This window comes from Buteo buteo, chromosome 1, assembly GCF_964188355.1.
Source record: "Buteo buteo chromosome 1, bButBut1.hap1.1, whole genome shotgun sequence".
Lineage (NCBI taxonomy): Eukaryota > Metazoa > Chordata > Aves > Accipitriformes > Accipitridae > Buteo > Buteo buteo.
The window spans coordinates 26,969,668-26,993,279 of record NC_134171.1 but is presented as its reverse complement, the minus strand read 5'-3'; the positions used below and the strand labels follow the sequence as shown (position 1 = coordinate 26,993,279).

At 40.9% G+C, this 23,612-nt stretch overlaps 1 protein-coding gene across 5 annotated transcripts in view; it reads right to left on the bottom strand.

The window, feature by feature from the left end:
• The window catches only part of LIMCH1 (LIM and calponin homology domains 1), a 182,127-nt gene that overhangs the window by 33,744 nt on the left and 124,771 nt on the right, over positions 1 to 23,612 (bottom strand). For all 5 annotated transcript variants that reach the window (XM_075024979.1, XM_075024997.1, XM_075025015.1 and 2 more), the window contains 11 exons: positions 19,739 to 20,029; positions 18,202 to 18,456; positions 16,581 to 16,925; positions 15,548 to 15,868; positions 14,746 to 14,979; positions 13,525 to 13,773; positions 12,603 to 12,638; positions 7,758 to 7,884; positions 4,739 to 4,893; positions 4,124 to 4,526; positions 84 to 305 (listed from right to left, as the gene is read on the bottom strand). In XM_075024979.1, coding sequence (XP_074881080.1) covers positions 84 to 305; positions 4,124 to 4,526; positions 4,739 to 4,893; positions 7,758 to 7,884; positions 12,603 to 12,638; positions 13,525 to 13,773; positions 14,746 to 14,979; positions 15,548 to 15,868; positions 16,581 to 16,925; positions 18,202 to 18,456; positions 19,739 to 20,029 — 2,638 coding nt within the window. The remainder of the gene's footprint in view (positions 1 to 83; positions 306 to 4,123; positions 4,527 to 4,738; positions 4,894 to 7,757; positions 7,885 to 12,602; positions 12,639 to 13,524; positions 13,774 to 14,745; positions 14,980 to 15,547; positions 15,869 to 16,580; positions 16,926 to 18,201; positions 18,457 to 19,738; positions 20,030 to 23,612) is intronic.

The following is a 23,612-nucleotide window of genomic DNA, read 5'->3' as shown; positions in this document are numbered from 1 at the left end:
GTTTCATTAGTTAGTGATTAAATACGTTATGAGACAGAAAATTGGCAGAGAAAGTAAGGCTGGTTTGTTCGTGTTGGTCTTACTGTTGGCTCTTTGTGCACACTCTGAGTGGCAGGCCTCTGTAAACTGAGCTCAACACTTGTGGGGTCCTTCTTCAACTCCACCGGGGGCCTGTCCCCTCTGGCTACTCCATCAAATTTAAGAGATCTGCTTGGCGAAGGAGTAAATATTACTGTTGTACACTCTTTATCCTTCTCTTCCATGCCGTTGAAATTTTCTCCATTCATGCTGACTTTTCCATCTACCTGCAGAATACAGTTAAATAAATATGCTGAGACAATTAGTATTGAAAGGAATTTAGGAAATTAGGACTTCAACATGATATGACAATTGTTAACACAGCCTGTGCCATTAGTGAAGGACAGAGCCAAGCACACGTTTCATTCAATCAGCCACAACAGAAGAAAACCCTATTCCAGGGGTGTCAAACAAAATACAGGCAGAAGGTAACAATTTTTCTGGATTCCCTGGTTTCCCACAGTTCGTTTTCCCAGTAACATACAGACACCCTTTGTGTGCACCACAGATGAATGGATTTTAAAAGAACAACAAAGATTTACGTTAGATTTAGACCAAAACTGCTGGGTTTTGCATTGCCTCATGCAAGAGGCAAGCAGGTTCTCCAGGACTAATTACGCTGATGAACTGAACTGCTATGTACCCTGATGACCTCACCACAGTGTTAGTAGACTGTGCTTTCTGAAGCACTGACATGTCAACTTCGAAGGGTCAGGAGCAGCAGAGTTCACCCACTTGTTTCTTTACTGTTCATAACAGGGAAGCAAGGAACCAACAAATAAAACTGGGCATTCCATCTTCTCCACAAAGCAATAAAATAAATAGCTGCTTTCCCAGAAAATGATTTTATGCAGTCTCCATGAAAAAGAGAGCACAGAAATAGTTTAACTACTTTGTTCTCAGGGTCAAGCTAGCTCCTCGGTGGGCGTATATTCCCACTGAGGAACCCTTAAGCAAGGAATAAAATACAAAATAAGCTCTAGCTTCTTCCTCTGCACTGGTACAGCTTCTTCTCAGGACTTTAATACTTCATAATTATGTTCTGAATGGAGGTGGCATGTAAGGACTTCCTTCAATTTGGAGGGCTGTCTGCAGAAGCCATGGTATACACGAAAAAAGTCTTGCTACAAGGAACTCACAGGCCATTCACCGTAAGAGGGCCCAGCTGGAGAGAGACCAGGAGAGGACCAGGTATCAGTAACACCGTATTGCTCCTGCCTAGCTACAACACAGGTGTTTATAGGCTTGTCAGCAGGGGTGACTTTTAAATAGATTTGAAGGAGGGCTTGGCTACTTTGTGCACAGAGATCCTTCCTTGCAAAACGGTCACCATGAGAGACAACGCAAAGGTGAGGGAGTAAATACAGACAGACTCTTCTCTGCTAATAGTTGGACTTTGGGGGGAATAATGGCATCAATCAGTGATTTCTTAGAGAAGCTATCTGGGATATATATGGTGATTAGTATTTTGGGTTTCTCCACAGGTACTGTATAAACAAAAAACACATCTAAAAACAAGCTCAGAGGTAAGCCATTCCGTGGGAACTTTTCATTTACTTCACCGCTACTGAAAACGGATGCGACAAGTGTCAAAACTGCTTTATCGAACTGAAACACAGTTTAAGAAAACAAAGTTCTTCCCATTTCATCCTCCCTGCCCCACTCCTTATTTCACCATTTACTTATCTTCAGTACTTTACTTCTTGAGTAAACAGCTTGGATACCTCAAGAGCAGCACTCCAACTTAGTACACGCCATCAGTGCTAAGCTGAGGGCAAACTCCTCCTGTTGACTTCTTGTATACATGCATCCAGACGTCTGTTCTCTATCTGAGGGTGATTAACTAAGGGGCCATCTCCAAGGCACTGGGCATCCTCAGCTCTGACAGACGTGCAGGGAGGTGAAAGCAGTTAGCACCTCGCGCAGTCAGCTCCCAGGCGGAGGAGAAACAGCCCAGCTCCACAAGCAGTTTCACCCTTTCTGACTGCTTTTCAAATGAAAAGGTTTCCTCCCTTTCCTCACTGCCATCATCCACTCAACACAGTACCACTCCTAGGGTTTATTTCCAAACACAAGTGTGAGCAAATACTGAGTCCCAAGTCTTCTGGGCCTGTGTGCTGGATTACCTACTACAGAGGCAGGTCATGAAAGATCTCAGAAATAAAAAAGCCAGGAAAACACTGGCAGGCTGCACCATCCATTTTAGTGTCTCTGTTTAGACTAAGACATTTCTCTATTTATATTAAGGAGAAAAACCAAATGTTTGAATGATCAGGACAGATGCCCTGGCTGCAGAGTTAAACAAACATACTCCTTTCCTTCTGATCTGGAACAAGTCAACACATTGTCACCAGAGCCGAGAATCATTGACAGACTGGTGTTTCAAGGGAAAATAACGCTACAGCTATATGTGCTAGGGAGTGAGTCTTACTGAGACAAATCACATTCTTCCACATCAAGCAAAGAAGATCTAGACAGACTTTTAGTGGTGGTTAGTGGGGGGTAGAAGCATCCATGGGTTAGTTTTTCCCTGCACACGTGAACTATATATGCATTAACGTGAAGGTGATACACACATACATCTTGGTCCTCTGAGGAAAAAGGTGGCATGGATCAGGAAAAAACCAAAGATGCATGATTCACTGATGTCTAAAATGTAAACACTAGGGGAACACCAACTGAGATATAGGAGAAATAGGAATTACCAGTTTCACATTTCAGCTAGGAAACATGGTGGGTGGGTTTCCACAAGAGCTGGGACAGACTTCAAGAAATTACAGACATCACAACATGCTTTTTCACTACCTATACAAAACTGACTTGCTTTTTGAAAGTAAACAACCTGAATATACATGGTGCTACTGAGACATTAGCAGGGCTGCAGGGATCCCTGCATGCCACCAGCAAAGTAGTAGATAGCAATGGCAGACAGAAGGGGACCTAAACTCTACAGGCTGGGGGCACCCATACCAGCAGGCTTCACACTGCTTACAACAAGGCTACAGTAAGACTTGAGGAAGCTCCAGTTTTGGTACAGGCACTGTGAGAAGCAGATTTCTTCTTGACTTATTCTGGCCTGTTCTCGCTAACACATCCCAGTTCTTTGCTTTCTCCATCATTGTTGCAGTATCTTACTCCTGTTCTCCACACCCACCCAGTCCAAAGATACACTCCTCAGGTTTTATATCCCAGTTTCAGTCTCTTCTCCTAGCCCCTTCCCCCAAAAATCTCACAGCTGGCTCCTTATTCCAGGCAGCCCTGCTTTCATCCAACCTCTCTTACTTTTTTTATTCCCATAATCTTTGTGCAGCTCTTGCAACCCAACGCAGTCACTCCCCCTCTCTCACCAGCAATCCCCAGTTACACTGCTGCCCCAGTACCAATCTGTTCCCCTAAACCTGCACAGACAGCCTATATCCCCTCTTTAAACCAGCGAAGCAGCTTTCCCCATTCATCCTGCTGAGAAGCATGTTTAGGACAGAGAGTATCTTTGGGCAAGCTGGCTCTTGACTCTGAAGGAGTAGGGACTCTCCACACAGAATACATGCACACTGCAGTGTTTCAGAGGCTTTCATGATATGGCTGAACAGGACAGGCTTGTTTGGGTATGGCAAAAATCAGACCCCAACACAAAAGCCAGTTCAGGTCTTGCTCCGAAAGTCAGGACCTCGATGCTCCCTGCCCCTTCCCTTTTGTTTAAAAACAAAAAACCATGACAACATACTCTTTCCTAACCTCTTTCTCAGAAAACGCCTTGCTTTTTTGTTAGAGGTCCCCCTTTCCCTGTCTTTCCTCCAAACAAATATAGCCTGATGAAAAATGACCAGCACAAATATTCCAGTCTGAACAGGTCAAGTTTCTAAGAAGGCTGGTAACCAAGAAGAGACCACTAGCCTGGGCAGCACAGAGCATGAAACTGAGTTTTCTAATATCAGAACGCTGCAATCATTTTCTACTTAATTGCATTAAACATTTATATGTTTGGATGATTTAGTGAGGATCTCTTTGCCTCCTGATTGACTTTGGGGAGTGCAACGTATCCTACCTTAAAGTTCTTTAAAACTTCCTGTGTGTTTTTGGGTTGTGAGTAAGGCTTGGGTGTCAGCATAGGCACAGCCTTGGAGACAACGCTTTTGCTGGGAGATGTGCGGCCCGTCGAACCACTGGGCTCTAGTTCAGTGGTGGGAACAATGGTTGCTTCAATGGTGGCAGTGAATTTTGGAGCAGGCAGCGACTGTTGCCTTAAATATCTCAAAGGATTTGGGTCTTTCAGTGGGGAATTTGGCTCCACTGAATGGCTTCTTTCCAGAATTTTTGGCATCTGCAAACGCTCAAGGACAGCTTCACTGATAGTGAATCTTTCGATGTACTGCTGGAGGATGCTCTCAGCCTCCTCCTGTGACTTTGCATTCTTGTATGCCTCATGAAGCTCCCGCTCTCTTCTCTCTCTGCAAGGGAGACAACACAAGAGAGACCATCGCATTAAAATTAATGCTGGAAATCACTCCTACCTCCTCTGCTCCATCAACAACCTTCCCTCTCCCTCATCCCAGGCCTGCAGGCACGGCTGCCCACAGTTACCTATCACCTCTGGAACCTATCACCTCTGGAGCACACAGCATTTTCAGACACACCACTGTACTTCAGTAAAACAACGTACTTCTCTTCCACAATTTCTCGGTAGGTTTTGATGCTTTTTCTGCGCTCATTTGTCCCGTCTCCAGACAATAACCTTTCCATTTTCTTTCTCTCAGCTTCTTTTTTTATTAAATCCTGTGAAGCGCTCCTTCGACGACTCTTCCACCGAGCCAGGTCCTGTGAGAAAAGGAAGGCACCTGAATGCACAGTTGCAAATAGGTAAAAACTGGCCACAGAAACCAATGAATCCAGCCAGCCACTTTGCAATGCTTGTTCCTGGCTGTGGACCAGGCTCCCATTGCCTGCCGGCAGTGATGTTTATTTTAAAGAAAAAAGGCGATTATACCCTAAAATGCAGATGTTGCCTGACTGATTTTTCTCCTAGCAGCAGGAGCCAGTAAGGATTGCATAGCTCCACTGGTGTATTGTCTTTTTAGCTTTGTAGCGTTGTAGAAGCATGCTAGGTAGTAACACTGGGAAATTTGGCCTAAAAGGACCAGTCAGGGCATTAATTTTCATTACTGCCAGCATTATGGACAAAACCCACTTCCCCAGAAAGATGAAGTAGAAAAATTATGTTTGGTGAAGAATTTTAATAATCAGATGCGTGGGAGGCAGGAGTTCATTGGAGGAAGGGACGTTGTTTCACCACGAACTACAGCTGCACTGACAGTCTGCCTTGGAGAGCTGATAGTCCCATATTTTACCCATGCTATCAGCCAACTACATGCAAGCATGGTTGATCCAGGCTTTTGGTTTTTTGACAGAAAAATCCAGTGCAGCATCCAAACTTGAATCCTTCCTCATGGGCACCCTCCAATATTTTGGACCCAGATCTGAGCAACTCAGATTAGAGACTAAAGTGGCTCACACCTGGCTGGTGTGGAGACATGACAGAGCAAAAAGCCTATGGTTTGTATCCAGCTACATAGATATGTCCTTGTCGAAGTAATGATCTTACTCTTTCTGGAATCTGCCTGCCCAAAATTGTCCAGAAGATCCACTGATGCTGGTTCTTTACCTTGCAAAACCAGCCTGACTCTAAACCAGAGAGTCACAGGAGATACCTGTTACAGGCACCTGTCTTGCATCCTGCTTAGGTTATGAATTCACAAGTCCTAGAGGGTACAGAGACAAGAACTTTTTCACTGTAGAAGTATTACAGTAAAGAAATTCCTAAGCTGTAAAATTTCTTTGCAGCCAACTAGTAAAGGAACAAAATTTTACATGTAAAAAATAACGTCTACAGAACTTCTGCAAAGAAAAAAATAACTTCCTAGGAAACTGTAGGGCCACATTTGTCATTAACTTTACAACATCAGGAGATTAGTATACAGATTATATTTCATACACTCTAACAAATTCTGGTTTTAATAAAAACCAGAGATTCTGTACACACACTCAATTCAAAGGCTATTTCATTAATTACATGGTTTTCCAAATATTTTAATTGCATTTTTATTGGTAAACAGCATAAGGTACTACAAGCATAACTTATTTTATTAAAACCAGGAACAAACCTTGTCACTTTTAATTTAGCTTAAAACCACAAATTATTGACGTTACACTCAAGGGAATGCTCATTAAAGTATTTCTTCACATGACCTACATATATCAGTCTATAATCCCCTTCTTGAAACATAGGCCTTTCATATTCCTCAGTTACTAATTATTCTCATTGAAGTACCAAAGCATTTCTTTATTCAGCTACTCCCACTATTGCCTATTGTTTGGAAATTAGTTTTTCATTAGCAAATTTCATAACATAAGCCCTCCTCCTCTTTTTGTAATTAAAAACCAGACATGTTTATCTTTTCCAGCTCTGATGCTTTAGAATAACAATAAGAAAAAAAAAAGCCATGAAACTGTTAATTGTTGGCAAATTTACAGCATGGGCATATTAAAAAATATCCGACCATGAATGCAGTGTCGTCTCCATAAAGCCTTTTGAATGCCAAGAACATTCCAGTATGGGCATTTTTAGTGGCTCTTCAGAACTTTTAGTTCAGCGTAGAAGGTACTGAGGGCCTGGAAAACTTATGCACTTTAGCTCAGAGGATTTTCCATTCAACAGCAGAGAGTTCTCAAACCTCTTGAATGCCTTTGGACTCATTCTTATCTCTGCTGGGAAATTATGGCTTCCCACACATACAGACCTCTCAGCTGAAATCCTTCATTGTTCTACTACAAAAAGTTATTTCTTAGTTGTATATACTGTTCTTTTTTGGACTTTTCCTTGAATTTTCTACCAAAAACCTCTCTGAGATGTTTCACAGTAGCTGTCCTTATAATGGGAAATTACTGTTCCAGCTGCCTGAAGAGGTCTGTGGGTTTTTTTAAATTAAAAAAAAAAAAAAAAAAAAAAAAAAAGAAAGAAAGAAAAAAAAAAAGCCCCAATTTAAAATCAGTCTTTGGGACTGAACAGGATTGATACTGAAACTCCTGATACTAACTTACCTGCAGATCACGCTTTTCTGTCCTTACAAATTTACTGAAGATAATACCAAATTCTAGGACAGCTTAAAAAAAACATCGAAGAAAGAGGGTTTGGAAAGGACTTGTAACCCAAGCAGGGCATAGCTAACTTGAAGAGTAATTTGTTTGCTTGGACAAGATGGAAAACATTAGCATTTTCTGTATCTATGCAAATTTATTAAAGCCAAATCCAACCTATTTATTCACTGTCCTGCTTAGTCTTTTATTTTGTCACTCTGGGCATTTACTAATTATAAAAGTTAGAGAAATCTGTAGTTAGAAGCTGTTCTGCTTCCATTTTTACCTGATCACAGTTTAATTACATTTTTTTAAAAAAGCAAAATACACGGTACACAGGCAAAGGCACCAGTATTCCGTAATTTACATCAAATTATGAACTTCTACGCTTTTAGCAACAATCCACTGGGGGGAAAAAAAGGGAAAAAGGGAAAAAAGCTCTTGATTATTTTAGTGCTAGAGAACAACTGTATATTTAGCAGGTTGCACTTTTTTTGCCTAGCTAGCTGGCCTCAAGGCCAGCACTGCAGACAATGTTGCATACTCACATCTTGCCATCTGGTCTCATCCTCTTTCAGCTGGTTGTGTACATTCTGCAGTTTCTCATGGCGAGCTTTGCTATGAGGCTGAGTCACAGCTTCTTCTTCACATCTCATGTCAAACATGCTCATACTCCTAAAGAAGGGGGAAATAAGAATTAGTGCAGCGTTATTTAGAGGCTTATATTCCTTCAGCTTGTTAGAGCTAAAGCCACATGAGGGTGCTACAGCAGAATCAGACACCTGCACCATTACGAAGCTCTCAAAAGCAGCAGTCCCCTAGAAGGACCAGTTAGCATCCCTATGGCTTCCACACAGTACTTCAGGCATTATACTCCTCAACTTTCTCTTGTTTTTATTAGTTGACTACAACTTTGCCTCTCACTAAGAAGCATTACTAACATTACGCCTCCATCAACTCTTATTAAAATAATTCAATTCAGAGCAGAGTTCAGAACATTTTACTTTCTGAACATTTGTTTCCCAGTGAGTTTTCAAGACCCCTCTAATTAACACCGCAGACAGAAGTTTCCATTTCACTGTAAAACAAGAGAGGCTTGAGAAGTATATTAGGGGCAGCAAGGCTGGCTAAATGCTATTGCTACAAAACCAGGGACAGCCTGCCCAGAGAAGTACACAGAGCGCAAACTGCACGGTACTTCCTCCTCTCCCCTCCCTGCCTGGAAGAAACTCAATGCTATCAGCACCAACTTATTAATACAGCTAACCTAACAAGGAAAAGCTGATGTTCAGGACAAAAGAGTTGCTTTCTACACACTCTATTTCTGTCCCTGACCTTTGGAGAGTTAAAGGAAAAAAAGGTCATGGTTTGATATTATACATCCATTCATATTATATAAAGAACTTCACACGAAGATAACATACACACTACTCCCCCCCTACTACCTATTATTAGTAAAACATGACCTCAGTTGTGCCACTAAAAGAAAAAAAAAAAGCGCCATGCAGTTGCACATGAAGGGATTTCACAGCAGTCTTCAAATGATCCTCTGTAGCTTTAGGTGAGCCAACAAGCCAGCTAGCAGGAGAAGCACCCAGTGAAGATAAAATCGTGGGCAACTGTGTCCGCAAAAATCAAAGTGAATAGACATGGAAAGCTGTGCATATATATATTTAGTCAACATTTGTGTTCAGGCAAGCAAAGATGGGAATGAACCACTCTCAAGGGAAAACTGAAAGGTCTGGACAGTGGATGGAAAAGGACATGCACAGATCCCATCCTGTTAGTATGTATTTACTCAGAAATGAAGGACAGAATACACATCCTATTGCCTTTAAGCATGAACAGTGAGGTTAGTGTACTACCGTGCTTCACCCCTTAAACAGCATGAGTGCTGAGGGGTACACTAATTTGGGTTTCTTTGTGGGTAGTTTAAGGGTTGTGTTGCTCAGGATTGGATTGGAGCACTCCTAAATAACAGAACCTATAGAGATGGCAAGTTTTGTTGTTTCTAAAACTAAAGGCATACCACCTACTAAGAAATATTTCAATATCAGTCATATTTTGCGGACTGGTGAGGTGGGGTGGGAGATGCTTAACTTGTAAATAAAGTCACCCTTAAACGGTTTATTCCAGTTTAAGAGCTTCTGAAACTCACACCAAGAAAAGCCTTTAGCGTTAAGTATTTTCCACCTTGTGCCTACTGGGTCAAGCTGGTTGTGTAGCTCCTTTCTTGTACCCTTCCCTCATGGTCAGAGAATTTTTCATTCACATACAGTAGAAGAAAACAGAGGACCTGAAATGGTGGTAACTGGTTCTAGTAGAGTGCAAGAGTACTCACCCTCTGCCATTTGGGATGGGAAAATAAAAATACTTTCTACCAAGAGTCCCCTGATGTCTTAAGGAAAGGCTAGTATTTATTCCCTGTGTTCACTCAGGTCTCTCAGGGCCCACACACAGCAAAACCAAAGGTTTTATGGCTATTAATAAAGCAATAAAAGAAGTACTCTGGAAAAGGCTTCAGCCTAAGCCAGGAATCAAACTATACACTACAACTCCACCTGCACCTTCTACTCTAGTTGTCACCTCCTGCTGCTGGGCATTCATTGCCATGGATAAGCAATCAGGTAGGTTCAAACATCAACTCTGCAGCAACATGTTATTGCACACATGTATCTTTCCAAGAGAGCAATCTGAAGGAGTCACATCTCAAAGCACTGTGCTCTGCTCTGACCAACACGCAGTAACCATTAAGGAGAATCACCTACTTTCCTGAACACATGGACAAGGCCAACTGAAAGGTCTACATTGACTTTTCTGCCTGACAAGTTCATCCTTAGAAAAGAATCAAAGAGGCCAAAACTCTGAGCTTCTGCCAAAAGACACTTTCACTATGAGTCCCACATCATTTCATCCTATTTCTTTCTTATATGAACTACAAATGGCTCCAGCCCATCACTAACACCTGCATGAACAGAAATAGATTTACTTCTTCCTTCAACCACGTGCTGGGCCAGCAGGCACACAGCATGCAAGCAGACAGAAAAGACGTAACTGTAGTGCATTCATGAATTTTCTGCCATTAGCAAAGCTCTGGGGATTGTATCCAAACTCTGCCTGGAAGCAAGAGGCCTTTCTGCTGACCAGTGTACCAGACCTGCCATTCTAACAAAGATCGAGGAAAAACCACTGTGCAGACCAACACTGTATGCTGGGGGGCTAGATCTTTGGGATGATGTGATTTTTAAGTTATGCTACTTTATTCTTGCAAATTACAGTTGTTCTTGTCAGTGATGTCATGCAGCAATTTATTTTTTTTTAACAGGGCTGAACAAGCGTTGGATTAAAAAAAGTCCTAAAGGACTTGAGTGTTCAGACTATTTAATTTAAAAGTGAGAAATACGGTAAAAAACTTCTTTTTATGAGGAAGTGTTAAAAATTCTTATGCAAGGCATTTATTATGTAGCTACATTATAATTTTACAGGCATACCAAGACTTAAGAAACTCCAACAAAACATAAAAAGCAACAGGCTGGCTGGCTAAAGAATCACACTCTACTAAACAAATAGTCAAAAATCTCAGCTCACTATAATTCGCTTGTCAAGCTTGAAGTATAAAGCATAAGCCTAAACTCACACTGGACTATCACGCTACCACCAGAATTCAGCCCTACCTCTTCAAGAGATGGAAATGGGGCTGATCAGCAGCAACACACTAAGTATTGCCTCTTCTGGACCTTGAGACAGACCGGGGCTGATGGCAATACCTAGCGTTCCCTAACCAGCGAAGGGAACTTTGTCAATCTAATAAAGGAGTTTCTAGTTTTGCTGCTGGAATAAACAGCACCTAGTCTAAGACTGAATTCAAGATACAGAGTTTTCAAAGGAGACTTGACAAACATTTTGGAAGCATTTTAAATGTCAGTTCAATTTATTTTTCCTACTTGAGAGCCATATTTTATTAGATTCTTCATAAGTGCTTCGTCTTCAGAAGGCAAAACACAATCTTACGTTTATAAGAACTTAAAAGACAGTTCAGGAAAATAGTTGCTCTGTAAACTGTGGCACATCTGGAAAGGATGACAACGAGGCTTGAACATTTATTGTTTTGCCTTTTAAAATAAAATCAGAATCAATGTGGAGTAAACAATATGGTTTATTCATCTTTGCTACTCTCACTTTATACAACCAAACCCATTGCAATGCCTCTTTGAAGGCACCTCCATGTATCTTCTCTTATGTTTACCTTTAATACAGACATGCAAAAATGTGGGGAAACAAATGAACAAATCAATCAGGTAGGCTTTCTGAAATGGCAGGCAAGTCCCCATTGTGAAGTATAACACTTCTGTGTTGCTATGCTCTATCTCATCTCTTTGTTTGACTGAACAGATTTCTACTGCTTGAAAATAGTCATTTACTCTGTGGTCAGAGAACACAGGCTTTGCTCAGCATAAAGGTATTACAGATCTTGTAAAGAATATTCAGTCCATGATTCTAGCCTTTATCATTAGAGGACAGGGTGAAAAATTATATGAGTCTCTGCATATGCTTGTTATAAAAAAAAACTCTATGCTGTTTCTATTTTGTGATTTAATCTGTGAGACAGAGAAGGTCATGTGCATTTCTGTGAACAGAAGAAGGATATTAAGGACATTATTATGTGGGTGCCTGCACTTTGCAAGAATAGCTGATACTTTCACAGAGCTTTCTAAATGACATTGCATACTATTCTGAACTACAGTTTACATATACACACACAATTAAAATGTTTGAGTGCAATAAATGTCACAGTCCTATGTCTTCTGTCAGAAGTAAAGCATCAAGGTGAAGAGCTTAAAAAAATGAAGTTTAGTACAATATTAAATTAAGCCCAACCTAGAAGGGATTCAAGAGAAAGTTTTTAAAAGACAATAAAGGAACAGCTGAAGATGTATTTTCCTGGTAATTATTCTGAAGATCACAATGGATTTTATTTCACTTTGGGATTTTTTTTTTTTCTTCGTGTATAGGTCATACTTCATTTTTTTCCTCAACACCCAGCCCAGCCCAGATTCAACCCAACCCTCTTTACCTATAGGTGATTAGAGGCAATGGTAATTCAGAAGAAAAACAAAAGAAAAGAAAAGAAAAAAAGAGGAAACAATACTTTAAGCAACAGCTGGACATTAGTCGTATGCTCAGTTTTTATGGGCTTTTATATAAAAATTATTTTTAGCTGCAATGTAAGCCATATTGCATTCCATTTTTCAGTGCTTTTCTGAAAAATTTATTTGCTGGAACACTGCAAAATAACGATGAGGCATCAAATGCATTTTAAATTAGTAGAAAGACGGGAAAGCATGCAGTGTAAGTTGTTTAAAATAGAATCTTGTGAACACAGGACAACTTACTCTGCGTCATCAGACACAGCAGTTCTGGGGCCGAATCTACAAGACCAAATATAAAATTAGAGCGTTGATAAATACATTAAGTAGTAATTGCAACTGGACCCATACTATTTGGGTAACTGACACTTGAACATCCAACCCGTACTAGTAAAGCTGACCAAAAAAGAATCATACTGTTCAGGGATTATGTATTCAGCAAACAAGACTTACCTAATCATCTGGAGGTCAAACTACTTAAGAACACCACCCATCCCTCCCTGACCCCATACTAATGCCCCCATTATAAAAATCTGCTGAAGTATACCTAAAATGGGTGTAGAAAATAGTTATTGAAAACAGACAATATATTAACATTTACATTAAGTGCCACACATGTGATGAATGGAGACAAAACTTAACATTCCGCAGCAGTGCTCAGAATCACCATTACTGAAGCATGAAAGAGACAAATATAGGGAGAAGAAAGTGAGCCACAGGATTTCCTTTTTGTTGTTGTTGTTGGGTTTTTCTGGGGGTGTGCGTGTAGCTGATAAAGGTACTGGTAATACACAAGTCAGTGTCATTCACTAAAGTGGCAGTCTTAGAATCATAGAACACTGCAACATTTTCTAAGCATGGAGAAGCAAGATACACATCTCTAAAAAGGCAGAGTCCAGCTGAATCTCTGCTATTCATAAACCTTTTCTGCAATTCAACATAGATACTGTAATCAAGTATTTCCTTTCAGTTAGCTTTCATTTCAGTATTTCAAGTATTTAGAAAGAAAATGCATTACACAACTATTCTGTTTGTTTCTAAAAAGCATATTACTAACATACAGTATTTTAGTCTGGACTGAAAGCACACCAGCCAATGCACAACCTGAATTCTGAAGTGTGCACACAGGGGTGTACAAGCTGTGTGATTCACACCATAGAGAGCTCACGTTTGCAGATGCTCATCCTTGGATGACAATGTTTCCGTTCTCTTTTCCTCAGAAACCTCCTGAAGCTTAGACGTTTGACCAAAGTGGACTTCATTAAGGTTACCTTCACCCACTTGGGCAGTACAAACAGTCTCATCTTGTCCTGCAGGAGGGAGGTTGCTTTTTTCCTGCCCTTGCTGCTGTTCTTGCAGTGGTTGTATTACAGGTTTTCCAGAGCTATTAATGCAGACTTGTGGACATTTTTCAGGCCTGAGTGAGCCAAAGGCAGCAGTGCAGAGATGTATTAACCAACATTTGAAAAATCACATATACATAATGAAAAGCATAACTGCTTTATATTAAACCCCCCCCACACCCTAATAGCTGATAGGTGACAAGCTAAGTGAGGCAGGTGCACAAAACATAATTTTCATAGAGTCAAATGCTTGTACTTCCATTCCTCTAAGTCAGAAACACAAACTGTCCTGAACCCAGCAAAGACTAAAGTATTCAAGTACATATTTTAACTAAACTATTCAACTTAAGGTCTTCTCAACACCAAGCCGCTGTTCAATTCTATGGTAGGTGACAGTTTTGCTTCTCCTGCCTGAGCTGTATACTAGTTTTTCATCTATGTATGCACAGGCACATGCACATCCTTCTCCTCATGTATGCTGAAGAGGTTGATGAATAAGAACACTTCTACCCCTGCTTGCATGTGGCTTAACCAGCCAACGATAACGCTGTTCAAAGGCTTAAACCACCAACTTCCCCACATAGCCTCACCCATCTGAACGAAAGTGTTTAGAAAGACACTGAGCATTATCAGGAGGGATCTTGGGATCTCTAGATATCCTGTTTAGAACTCACTGGCACCAACTAAGCCATAAACAAGCATCTAACCTACCACATCCAGCACCTATATTTCTAGCTGGAAACGTTTGTAATAATTAGCCCATATTTAACCAGAAACCTCTGGAAATGTAATGCAATCTTGCTATGTATACCCATTTCCACATGCTGTTAGAATTTTGCATCTGCTCTGAATTTTCACAGGGCTCTACCAAAAGGGCCAGAAACCCTGCATTACTGCCTTCTGAGGGGGAAGAGTCGGCACAGAATCGAGGACGAGCATGGAAGAAACAGCTGCTGGGCCAACAGCAGCTCTTCCAGATCAAGAGGTCTTGACAAACAGCCCACAGGGCCAGCTAAAAGGGAGAGAGAGAAGCACAACTTTCTTACCTCATAGTTTTCTTCTCAAGTTCTCTAGCTGTGCCCTGCTTGTTCTGCTGCTTTGAAAATGGCATGGGAAGGAACTGCTTAACACTGGGCCCAGGCTGTTTCAGGAAAGCTCCAGTTCTTCTGGCCAACATGTCATCTCTTTGTGGGTCTGGAAATTTCACTTTGTTTTCTGTTCCACTGCTCTGCAGCTGAGGGATTTCAAGCTCTTCTTGGCTCTCTTCTCGTGTGACAGTACTGCTCAGAGAGACAAGTGATACTGTTCCATGATAATGCTCACTTGTGCAGCCCAAAGGCAAGTGGCTGCTCAGGCAACGTGGGGTACTGTTACTCAAAACACACTTGCAGAGTGATGGACAACTAGGTATCTTTAGCTACAGCACAGGGAGTGAGAGCAGGAGGAAACTATTTTGAATGCCACACTTATGTAGGTGATTCATTAGAAGTTGGGGATTGCATAAAAACGTATGTGAGGAATTATTCACTTGGAAGCTGGCAAAAAAATCTGGACAAAGCACCATGGATTGCAGAAGTAATCCCCCCAAAAGATGAAAGACTGTTTTCATGCTGAACAGCAATTAACAGCTGAAGTACTTAAATATTATGAAAGAAAACAGACTGTTTTATGTTCATAGGATACATTCTTGTAAGTAATTTCATAAAACAGAACACATGCCATGATGAACGAGTAAAACACATCTTTAAAGGCCATGTGAAGAATAGAACAATATTGCTGACTGATCCAAGCTAACACCACACACAAACCAGGCATGAAGCTCAGAGGGATCTGCTTCTGTTCTCTGACCTTTCTGCTTCCCGTGGAGTCTTCAAATCCTTCTCATGAGCTACTGCCTCCCCTTGCCGCTGCTGCAGCAGATGAGGAGCTCCTGAGAGAGGAGGACAACGTATGGGAACGGGGCTAGTGGTACGCCTCTGAAAAGTTCCCATCCTTCTAACTGTATCATCTCCCTCAACGTCTGGGAAATGCCCGTCGCATTCTTCCTTGGTGCTTTCTTGCTGTTCGTTCAAACCGCAGGGGGTTTGTTTCTCAGAGACGATGCCAAAAGCTGGGACAGGTGATGGCATTCTCCTGCAAGAGTCATCTGTACCTGACTTGGCTACCTCACTAGTGATGAGATTGAGAGGAGGGGTGAGAGAGACAAAATGTTCTCAGGTCAAATGAAAGGTAAGAAAAGGAGTCCTCCAACTCAGTTTGCAAATGCTTTATAAACACACAAACTTAGCTGAATGAATTGCTTGCCGAATGCATTCATTAAAATTTCTTGCTACAGCCACAGACTAAGCGATTAAAGAAAAGCCAAAGAAATGTAAGCTCTGTTAATATGTTAACTTCCCAGAGCTGTAATTCTCCTCCAGATAAATGCCAGGAACACAGAGCACCAATACACCCTGGCTTCCGCACTACATCTTCAAAAAGAAAGTAAATCCGTTAAGTTTGAAGAAAGCATTTTTTGAACATCAGTAAGGCCAGCAAGCTGAACAACAAATTCCTAATGTGCTGAAAGCAGGCAGGGCGAAGCTGCTGGAATTAAAGAGGCAGAAAAATCTTGAACGACAGCTCAGACTCCGAAACACCAGTGATTTCACCGCCCATCAGAAATTTTGAGGCAAGCTCTCAGAAGACCTTCGCACTGCGTTGTGTTGTGTAACCCTAAACACGTTAAGATACTGTGAAGGCGTCAGATGACTTCTGAAAAAGGCCGTGCGTGCAAACAGCTCTTAGGTCTATGCTGCAGCCCACCCCCATGCAGATCAGCATCTGTCAAGAACAGGTCTCACTGCCAGCTCAGCAGTGCTTCCTAAGCCACACCAAATACCTGGACTCATTCTGTGGCTTAGATACTTCATCGCTGTGTTCAGCAAACCCAGGACTGCCAACGGTGGTTGAAGGAGAGCTTTCAACGCTGGAGTGACTCTCCACACCGTCTTCCTTGTTTTCCTCTTCTGTTCCACTCTTGGATGAAGCTCTGCCAATAACGAGCTTGTCCCATTTCTGTTGATCAATCTCAGTTACTGGCCCAAAATGCACAAACTTCTGCTTAGGGCTACCAGCCTTTTTGTTTGCTCTGGCTTTGCGGACAGCAAAATCATCGCTGGCTGCTGCTTTCACTGTGATTTCTCTTGGTGGAAGAGTGTCACTGGGACGTTTGAAATCTTCTTCACTAGTCAGAACGAGGAATAAAAGAATACCCCCAACATCAGACCCCAGAATAAAGCAAATTAAATGCTCCTAAGGTTTTGAAGGGCTTTTATTTTAAAATTCAAGGACCCAGGTACAAACAGCTGTGGCCTACTGAGGCCCAAATGACAGATAAAATCTGAAGATACCGCAGACCTGTTGGGGAAACTCTGGGAGCACATCCATGGAAGCTCTTCCTTAGGGGAAGGAACGTAGCATATGGCCCATTCCGCACTCACCCTAACAAAGCCACAGTTCCCTTACTTGCTCACGTAGAGCTGGGCCACGCGCTACGTGAGACTGCATGGCACCAGTACACCCACCTTGCCATGGGCATGAGAGCACCAGCAAGGGAAATTCACTTATCCTAAACCAAAGAGACTGAATCTTGATTTTAGTAAATCACCTCAAAAGTAATGGAGAGACTACTAACACCTTTGAGATGAGAGAATGGCTGAGTTTGTATTAGAGCTAAAATTAGATACAGTAACCACATTGATAGAAGAATTCCTGAACAGATGGCCACCTTTAACTGGAAAACGGCACACACCTAAACAGGAAGGCTAGGAGTTGTTCTCCTTTCCTACTGGAGTCACAAATCACCTTCATGCTCATCTCCATAGTGAAATAGCTTAGAGTAACTGATTTATACTGGCTCCCTTTGTGGAAGTTTAATCTACAAAAAGAGCACTTCTACACCATACAAGGAGGCTTCTGAAACCCCTGCTGCAGTGACAATCAGTGCTGGTGTATTACTCAGCATGGAAGTACAATGCCAAGTAGATACATTAGCTTGGGTCTCAAAAGCAGTATAGCCACATTAATGCAAACAGATGCTGATCCTCAGGTAATACCCTGAAGGTATAATGCCCCGAGTCCTGAAGATCGCTTGGTTAGCAGCAGCATAGCACTGCTGACTTAGTGGTACCACTTGGACCTTTGTGCTGTTCAACTTCAAGCAGCTTCAACGCAGACTGAGCCACAAGACAAGAGGGACCTTTCTGATATGATATTAAAAGTATCCACCAGGGAAGTGACTGTGAAACTACTGTGGTGCTCTAAATGATGGACACATTTTCATTTCATGATAGATAGCATCCCTACACAGATTTTGGACTCCTCCTGAAAAATGAAATAGGTAAGGACTGGTTGTCATCAAGGCATTCTTCAAGTTTAAAACCACAAGCACACACAGCAGATTGTGACAAACTAAACATGCTTCCCAGGGTGCCAATCCTGTCCACAGGCAGAAACCGTACCTGGGCTCCCCTGACAGTTTCAATCTTTTCCACGTCTCCAGATCTGCTTTTGTTATAGAGGCATTCACAAAAGTCACAACTTCTCGTAGCTGAGGAAGGGTGCTTTGAGATTTCCGTTTCGCCAAATCATCTCTCTCATTATCAGGCCCTTTCACCTGCTGTTCCTCCTCTGACTCAGTCTTCTCAGTTTGCAGAAGTGGGTTCTCTTTGCTTGTCACTATTTGCCTTGCTGATGCCATGTGCACCCGTCTTCTTCTAATTTAATGCACATTCCAGTTCAGCAAGAAAAGATATTTCAAGGGAGCAATTATAAATCAGTGTCAATAGAAGAGGTTCAGAGCACAAGAAGATAAAACTGAATTTATAAGATTAGTTTTGTATTAATTTTAGGAAGTAAACATGGAATGAATAATCTGAAGTTGAAAGCTCTCATCTACCCCGCTCATGCACTATTGAGACCACTTCTTCGCATGACGTCTATTGACGTCTATTTCTTGCTTAAGCAAGAAAAATCTTTAAGTTATTTCTGTATTAAGCATTTCTGCAATAAGCTTTCTCTTAAATAGTTACGAATATCTAATTTTCATATTATTAGTAAAGTGAATTCAAGTTTTGCTTGCAAACATACTACAGAATTTCTTTGATCTTACAGTCATGTCAATAGCATTAGAATATTAAAATTTGGTTATGTGCTCTTCAGATGCCCTGCCAAACTAGTAATTAGAAAATGTTAATATAATCAAATTACCAGCAGCTGAAAGGCATATTTTGCATTACTGAAAAGAATTACTAAATATTAAGAGAAGTTTTCTGATTGTATCAGTTATTACAGTCAAGGTCCACTGTAATGTGTATATAGTGGTTTTATCTAGGATCACTTCTCATTGCACAAATAAAACAAATACACTTGTTTCCTGAAGAAGATCTGTGCCTAGCAGATACTTGTGTTCAGCAACTTCTTAAAGGTCTGTATCACTGAAGAAAGAAGAGATTTTCCAGGCTGAAACCTTGTAACCCATGCTCCATTTCCAAAAACAATGCTGTATAAGAAACATTAGGACTATGCACAACACAATTCAGCGTACTATGGTAGGCATATATATTCAGTGCCTTAACTACAGACTTCTGAGTCCATGTTTTATGCAGGGTATTAGAAGTACGTTAGATGAAACAAATGCACCAAAAAATGTGCATTGAAAATACTCAGCAAAAGAGCTGAGATGCAAAACATATCTTCCAAGTTTATTCTCCACTACTCATGCCCATGAGCTTTCTCATGAACTTAGGTAACAAAAGTGTCTGTCTTTATGTTATTTACACTCACAGCCAATTTAAGCTCCTGGTCCTGATAGTCTAACAAAAAAATTACAGTTAGTAATCTACATATCTTTTTTTTTATGTTCCACTTTATGACAAAGCATTTGCATTTACTTTATCCTGTAAGTTTTTTGTAGCCAAGACAGCTTTAGTCCTACTCAGCAATAAGCCGTGTGAAATTAAGCATTATAATAGAAAGAAAAAGACCATGAATGCACACCTTGCATGTTCCTGCTTTTCCATCTGCAATGGCTTTTTAACATCTTCCAGTTTACCTTTATCTTTACTTGTATAGGGTCCAATTAAAAAGAGGTTAAATGGAACTATTTGTTTAGGTTGATTCATTCTGGCTCTCCGGGTGGCAAAGTCATCCTTTTCTAAATCAGGAACTCTGCTGGCTGCTTCATCTTCTGAACCAGAATCCTTCCCTTGATAATATGTCATGAAGGGGTTGTCCTTGCGAAGGATGATGTCTGGGGTGCTTCTGTTGTCTTCACATGTTGGCTTTTTACTGACACAGAGCAAAATTAAATAAAGCTCTTGATGCACCAGGGGAGGAGAGACCAGCGGCAGCACTCATGTCCAGGTCATAAAACAAGCACACTTAATCAAATATGCTCCAGGCCACTGTTAGATTGGGCAAAGCCTTGCTATAAATAAAACTTATCATATACAAGTAACAAATCCGCAAGGACTTCACACAGAAAATCAGCATGCTGGATCTTTACTTTAGCTATGGCTAGAAGAACCAGTAAGAACTAGTTTAACATACTAGATGCACTGAATGTAGTACTGTGAATGGCAGTATTAAACTTCTTCAACACTTCAAAGAAAGAGATTTGATGCAAATACCTGATCCCTGGCCAACATTGCTGAATCCTGAAATATCAGATATTTGGCACTTTTTTTTCTTAATGGCTCTATTTTTCTAAGAGACCTGAGTAATCACCGAGGCTGCCTGCCCTAATACTCTTAACCGCTTTTCTTCTCACACACATCCACGCTTGATTCTTTCCCTAACTAACCTTCCCTTTCCTCCAGAATAAGCCCTCTATGCCAATGCTGACATACAGTAGCTACAATGATAGTACCAGTATGCCAATGATACTGGCATGCTGGAACATATTGCCATCTGTCTTGGTCAGAAACACAACTGATACCAACACAGCCTTGTTGTTACTGAAGATTATGACAATAAAGACCCTTGACAGCTGGTGCCCAGAAAGATTAAGCTTATTTTAACTTGTAACAGTCAATACTCTTAAGTAAACTGAAAAGGCAGATGACAAGAGCTATGAGACTCTCCTGTTTGAAAATCAAATTGTATTTATTGATATTTTAGGAAGTTGGATATCAAGTAGTAGACTGTTCCATGCAGTGCTTTTGTAGGCTGCAGGTATCTTGCACCTCCTCTTTCACATAGCACACCCTGCTATACACAGGGAAAAAGAAGGTATCACAAAGGATTAAACAGACTGACGTTAAGAAAGCAAATCTAAACAGCTCAGGGGTTGCTTTGAGTTTCTCTACTATTTTAAAAAACAACAGTGTTATAATTAGCTGTTTTTTAAAACATTTTAAAGCCCTGCAAGCCCACTATACATGCCACTTATTTTATGGCCCCAGCTGCCCTTTCAAAGTACTGCTCAACAAAGTTGCCAGAGAAACTTATGGGGAAGCCATAAACCACCCCTGACAGGTCAGCCTGGCTCAGGCTCGGAGGACAGAGGAGCACTATGAAACTACCTGCCTTCACCCTGTTACACTGCACTGCACAGGACCCCCCATTAGTGATGTGGAGAGCATGCTCTCACATTAGCCAAAGGCAACTTTTTCCTTAGATCTCTCTGAAGTATCAAGATTTCATTTAAGGCAACAGACAACACTGGCCGAAGGCGCTCCAAAGAGAACTGATGTCCCTCTCCCTCATGAGCATCCCTGTTCACAACAGCTTCTGAAACAGCAGGAACATATGGCTCTGAGCTGCTCTATGCTTTGCATACAACCTTCCTCAGCAAAGGTAGTCCAATCCCTTAGCTTCCACTTAGAACTGTACTCTACAAGAGTCTTCTACTGCTCTTTCTTCTGTAAAAGAATATGGTAAGAAGTTAATTAAGTATGTTGATTCTTGTATATAACAAAATCAACAGCCCTACAAGGTCATCTTCAGGTTCAAATTTCACTGCTGATCAGGTATATTACATCACTCAATTCTAAATCACAGGTTGTCAATACACAAACATAATTGGCCAAAATCCAATTTGCTTTTTAAACCTGCAATACAGTAAGTACAAGATGACCACCAGGTAAAGAGTCTGATTTTCCATTCATGGTTTCCCAAGACATCTCCCACCCCCAGTACAAGAATACGAAAACTTTAGAGAAAATATACTGATCTAAAGTAGATACACTGTGCCTAATGTTTTAGGCACAAAGGAAAACAGTTATCTAAAAGTCATATACGCCAGGACTTGCTCTCCCAAATAAGCCAGGGTACATATGATTAACTTCATTTTTTTTAATCAGACTTTACTACTGGTATCATTACCCTTTTCTGAATTCTAATACTTTGGAAATAATTTTCAGAACCCTGGACATAAAGGGCATGTAAAAAAAAAAATCACATAATACTCCACTAAATCTTGTTTATATTTACTTGTTAAATGAAAATCAGTAAGATGGGTATTTATTCAGCTGGTTAGGTTGGGGGTATTGTTTTATGCTTTTAGTTTTTAAGAGCCATGTATAACCAAGTGATTATTCAGTAAAAACTGCTGGATTTTTCAGTCTCATGTCCACCAATGCTATTGAAGCTTGAGACCATCAAACATAGTATTTCTGAGAAGGGTGTTATTGGCAACAAAGAAATACAGTTATAACATTCAAAAGAGCAACTATGAGTCATTGTAACAAATAGTTGAAAAACTTACACCTTTTAGTATGTAACTAGACTTCAGCAATCAGTTTCTAGGTTAAGAATGTTTTCCATTCGTTCACATTTTGTTTATTTTGTTTTTAATGGAATCAGAGATTAGCTGTGACATTTTGGGGTCTCCTGAATCAGTTTGTGATCATCTCAAAAGTGCTTTTTAAGGCCAGTTTACCATAGAGATAGCAAAGACTGTAGATTTGAAGATTGCAATGGACCAGAATTCCCTTCAGATTTGCAAATTGCTCTTGCACCCCTCAGCCCCAGCCCTTGCAGAAACAACACCCACATCTATGGTGGCACAGCAGGTGCTTCCAAAGTGTCAGACTGCGGGCGTTTGCTCTCCCTGAAGCATGGTCTTGTACAGGCTTGTGGATCCTTACATCTCATTTCAGAACAACAAGAGTGTTTTGCACGCTTATGCACTGTCAAGATAAGAGTCCACGTCCCTTTTGCAACAAATGTGCCAAAAATCTTTGCTCACACTTCTCTCTTACAATCTCCTCTTCATCATCTATTACAACACACTTAATTCTCCTCTTTTTAGGGAATCTCCATGAATCTGATCCGTACCTTTCAGATACAATAGTGTAAATAAGAGACAGATGCAGACAATAAGCAAGCAAAGAGGATCACGCATCAATAAAACAACATGCTATAAAGAGACAATATACTCCTTCGGGAAGGGGGAATGCTTTTTGGCATGCATTTGTACAGCACCTAGTTCAATGGAGCCCTTTCCTAGAACATGATACAGCAATGAAGATAAGTACTTAGATTCCAAGCAAAAAACACATTTGCATACAAGTTCAAATCCTTCCAGTGCCAGACCCAGAATGGTCCCCTACAGAGTTTCAGCTTTAGTAACAATTAGATGCCTCCTTGTAGAACTCAAAGTCACAGTGGGTATCCTCCAGAGGTCAGCATGTTGAGAGGAAACAGCCTGTAAACAACTCAGAGGAACTGGAAGACAACTGATAACCTCAGGTGAAAAAAAGAGGCTGGCATCATTGAAAGATGAGGGAAGAAGAGGGGTGAAAAAAAAAAAGAAATCAGAACACAGAAACAAGAGGGATTGAGAATTGCTCAGTGTCATTAGTGCATGGAAATTTGAGTTTGATGCCAAGAAGAAGAGAAAGTATAGAGGTTCAAAGATCAGGGAACG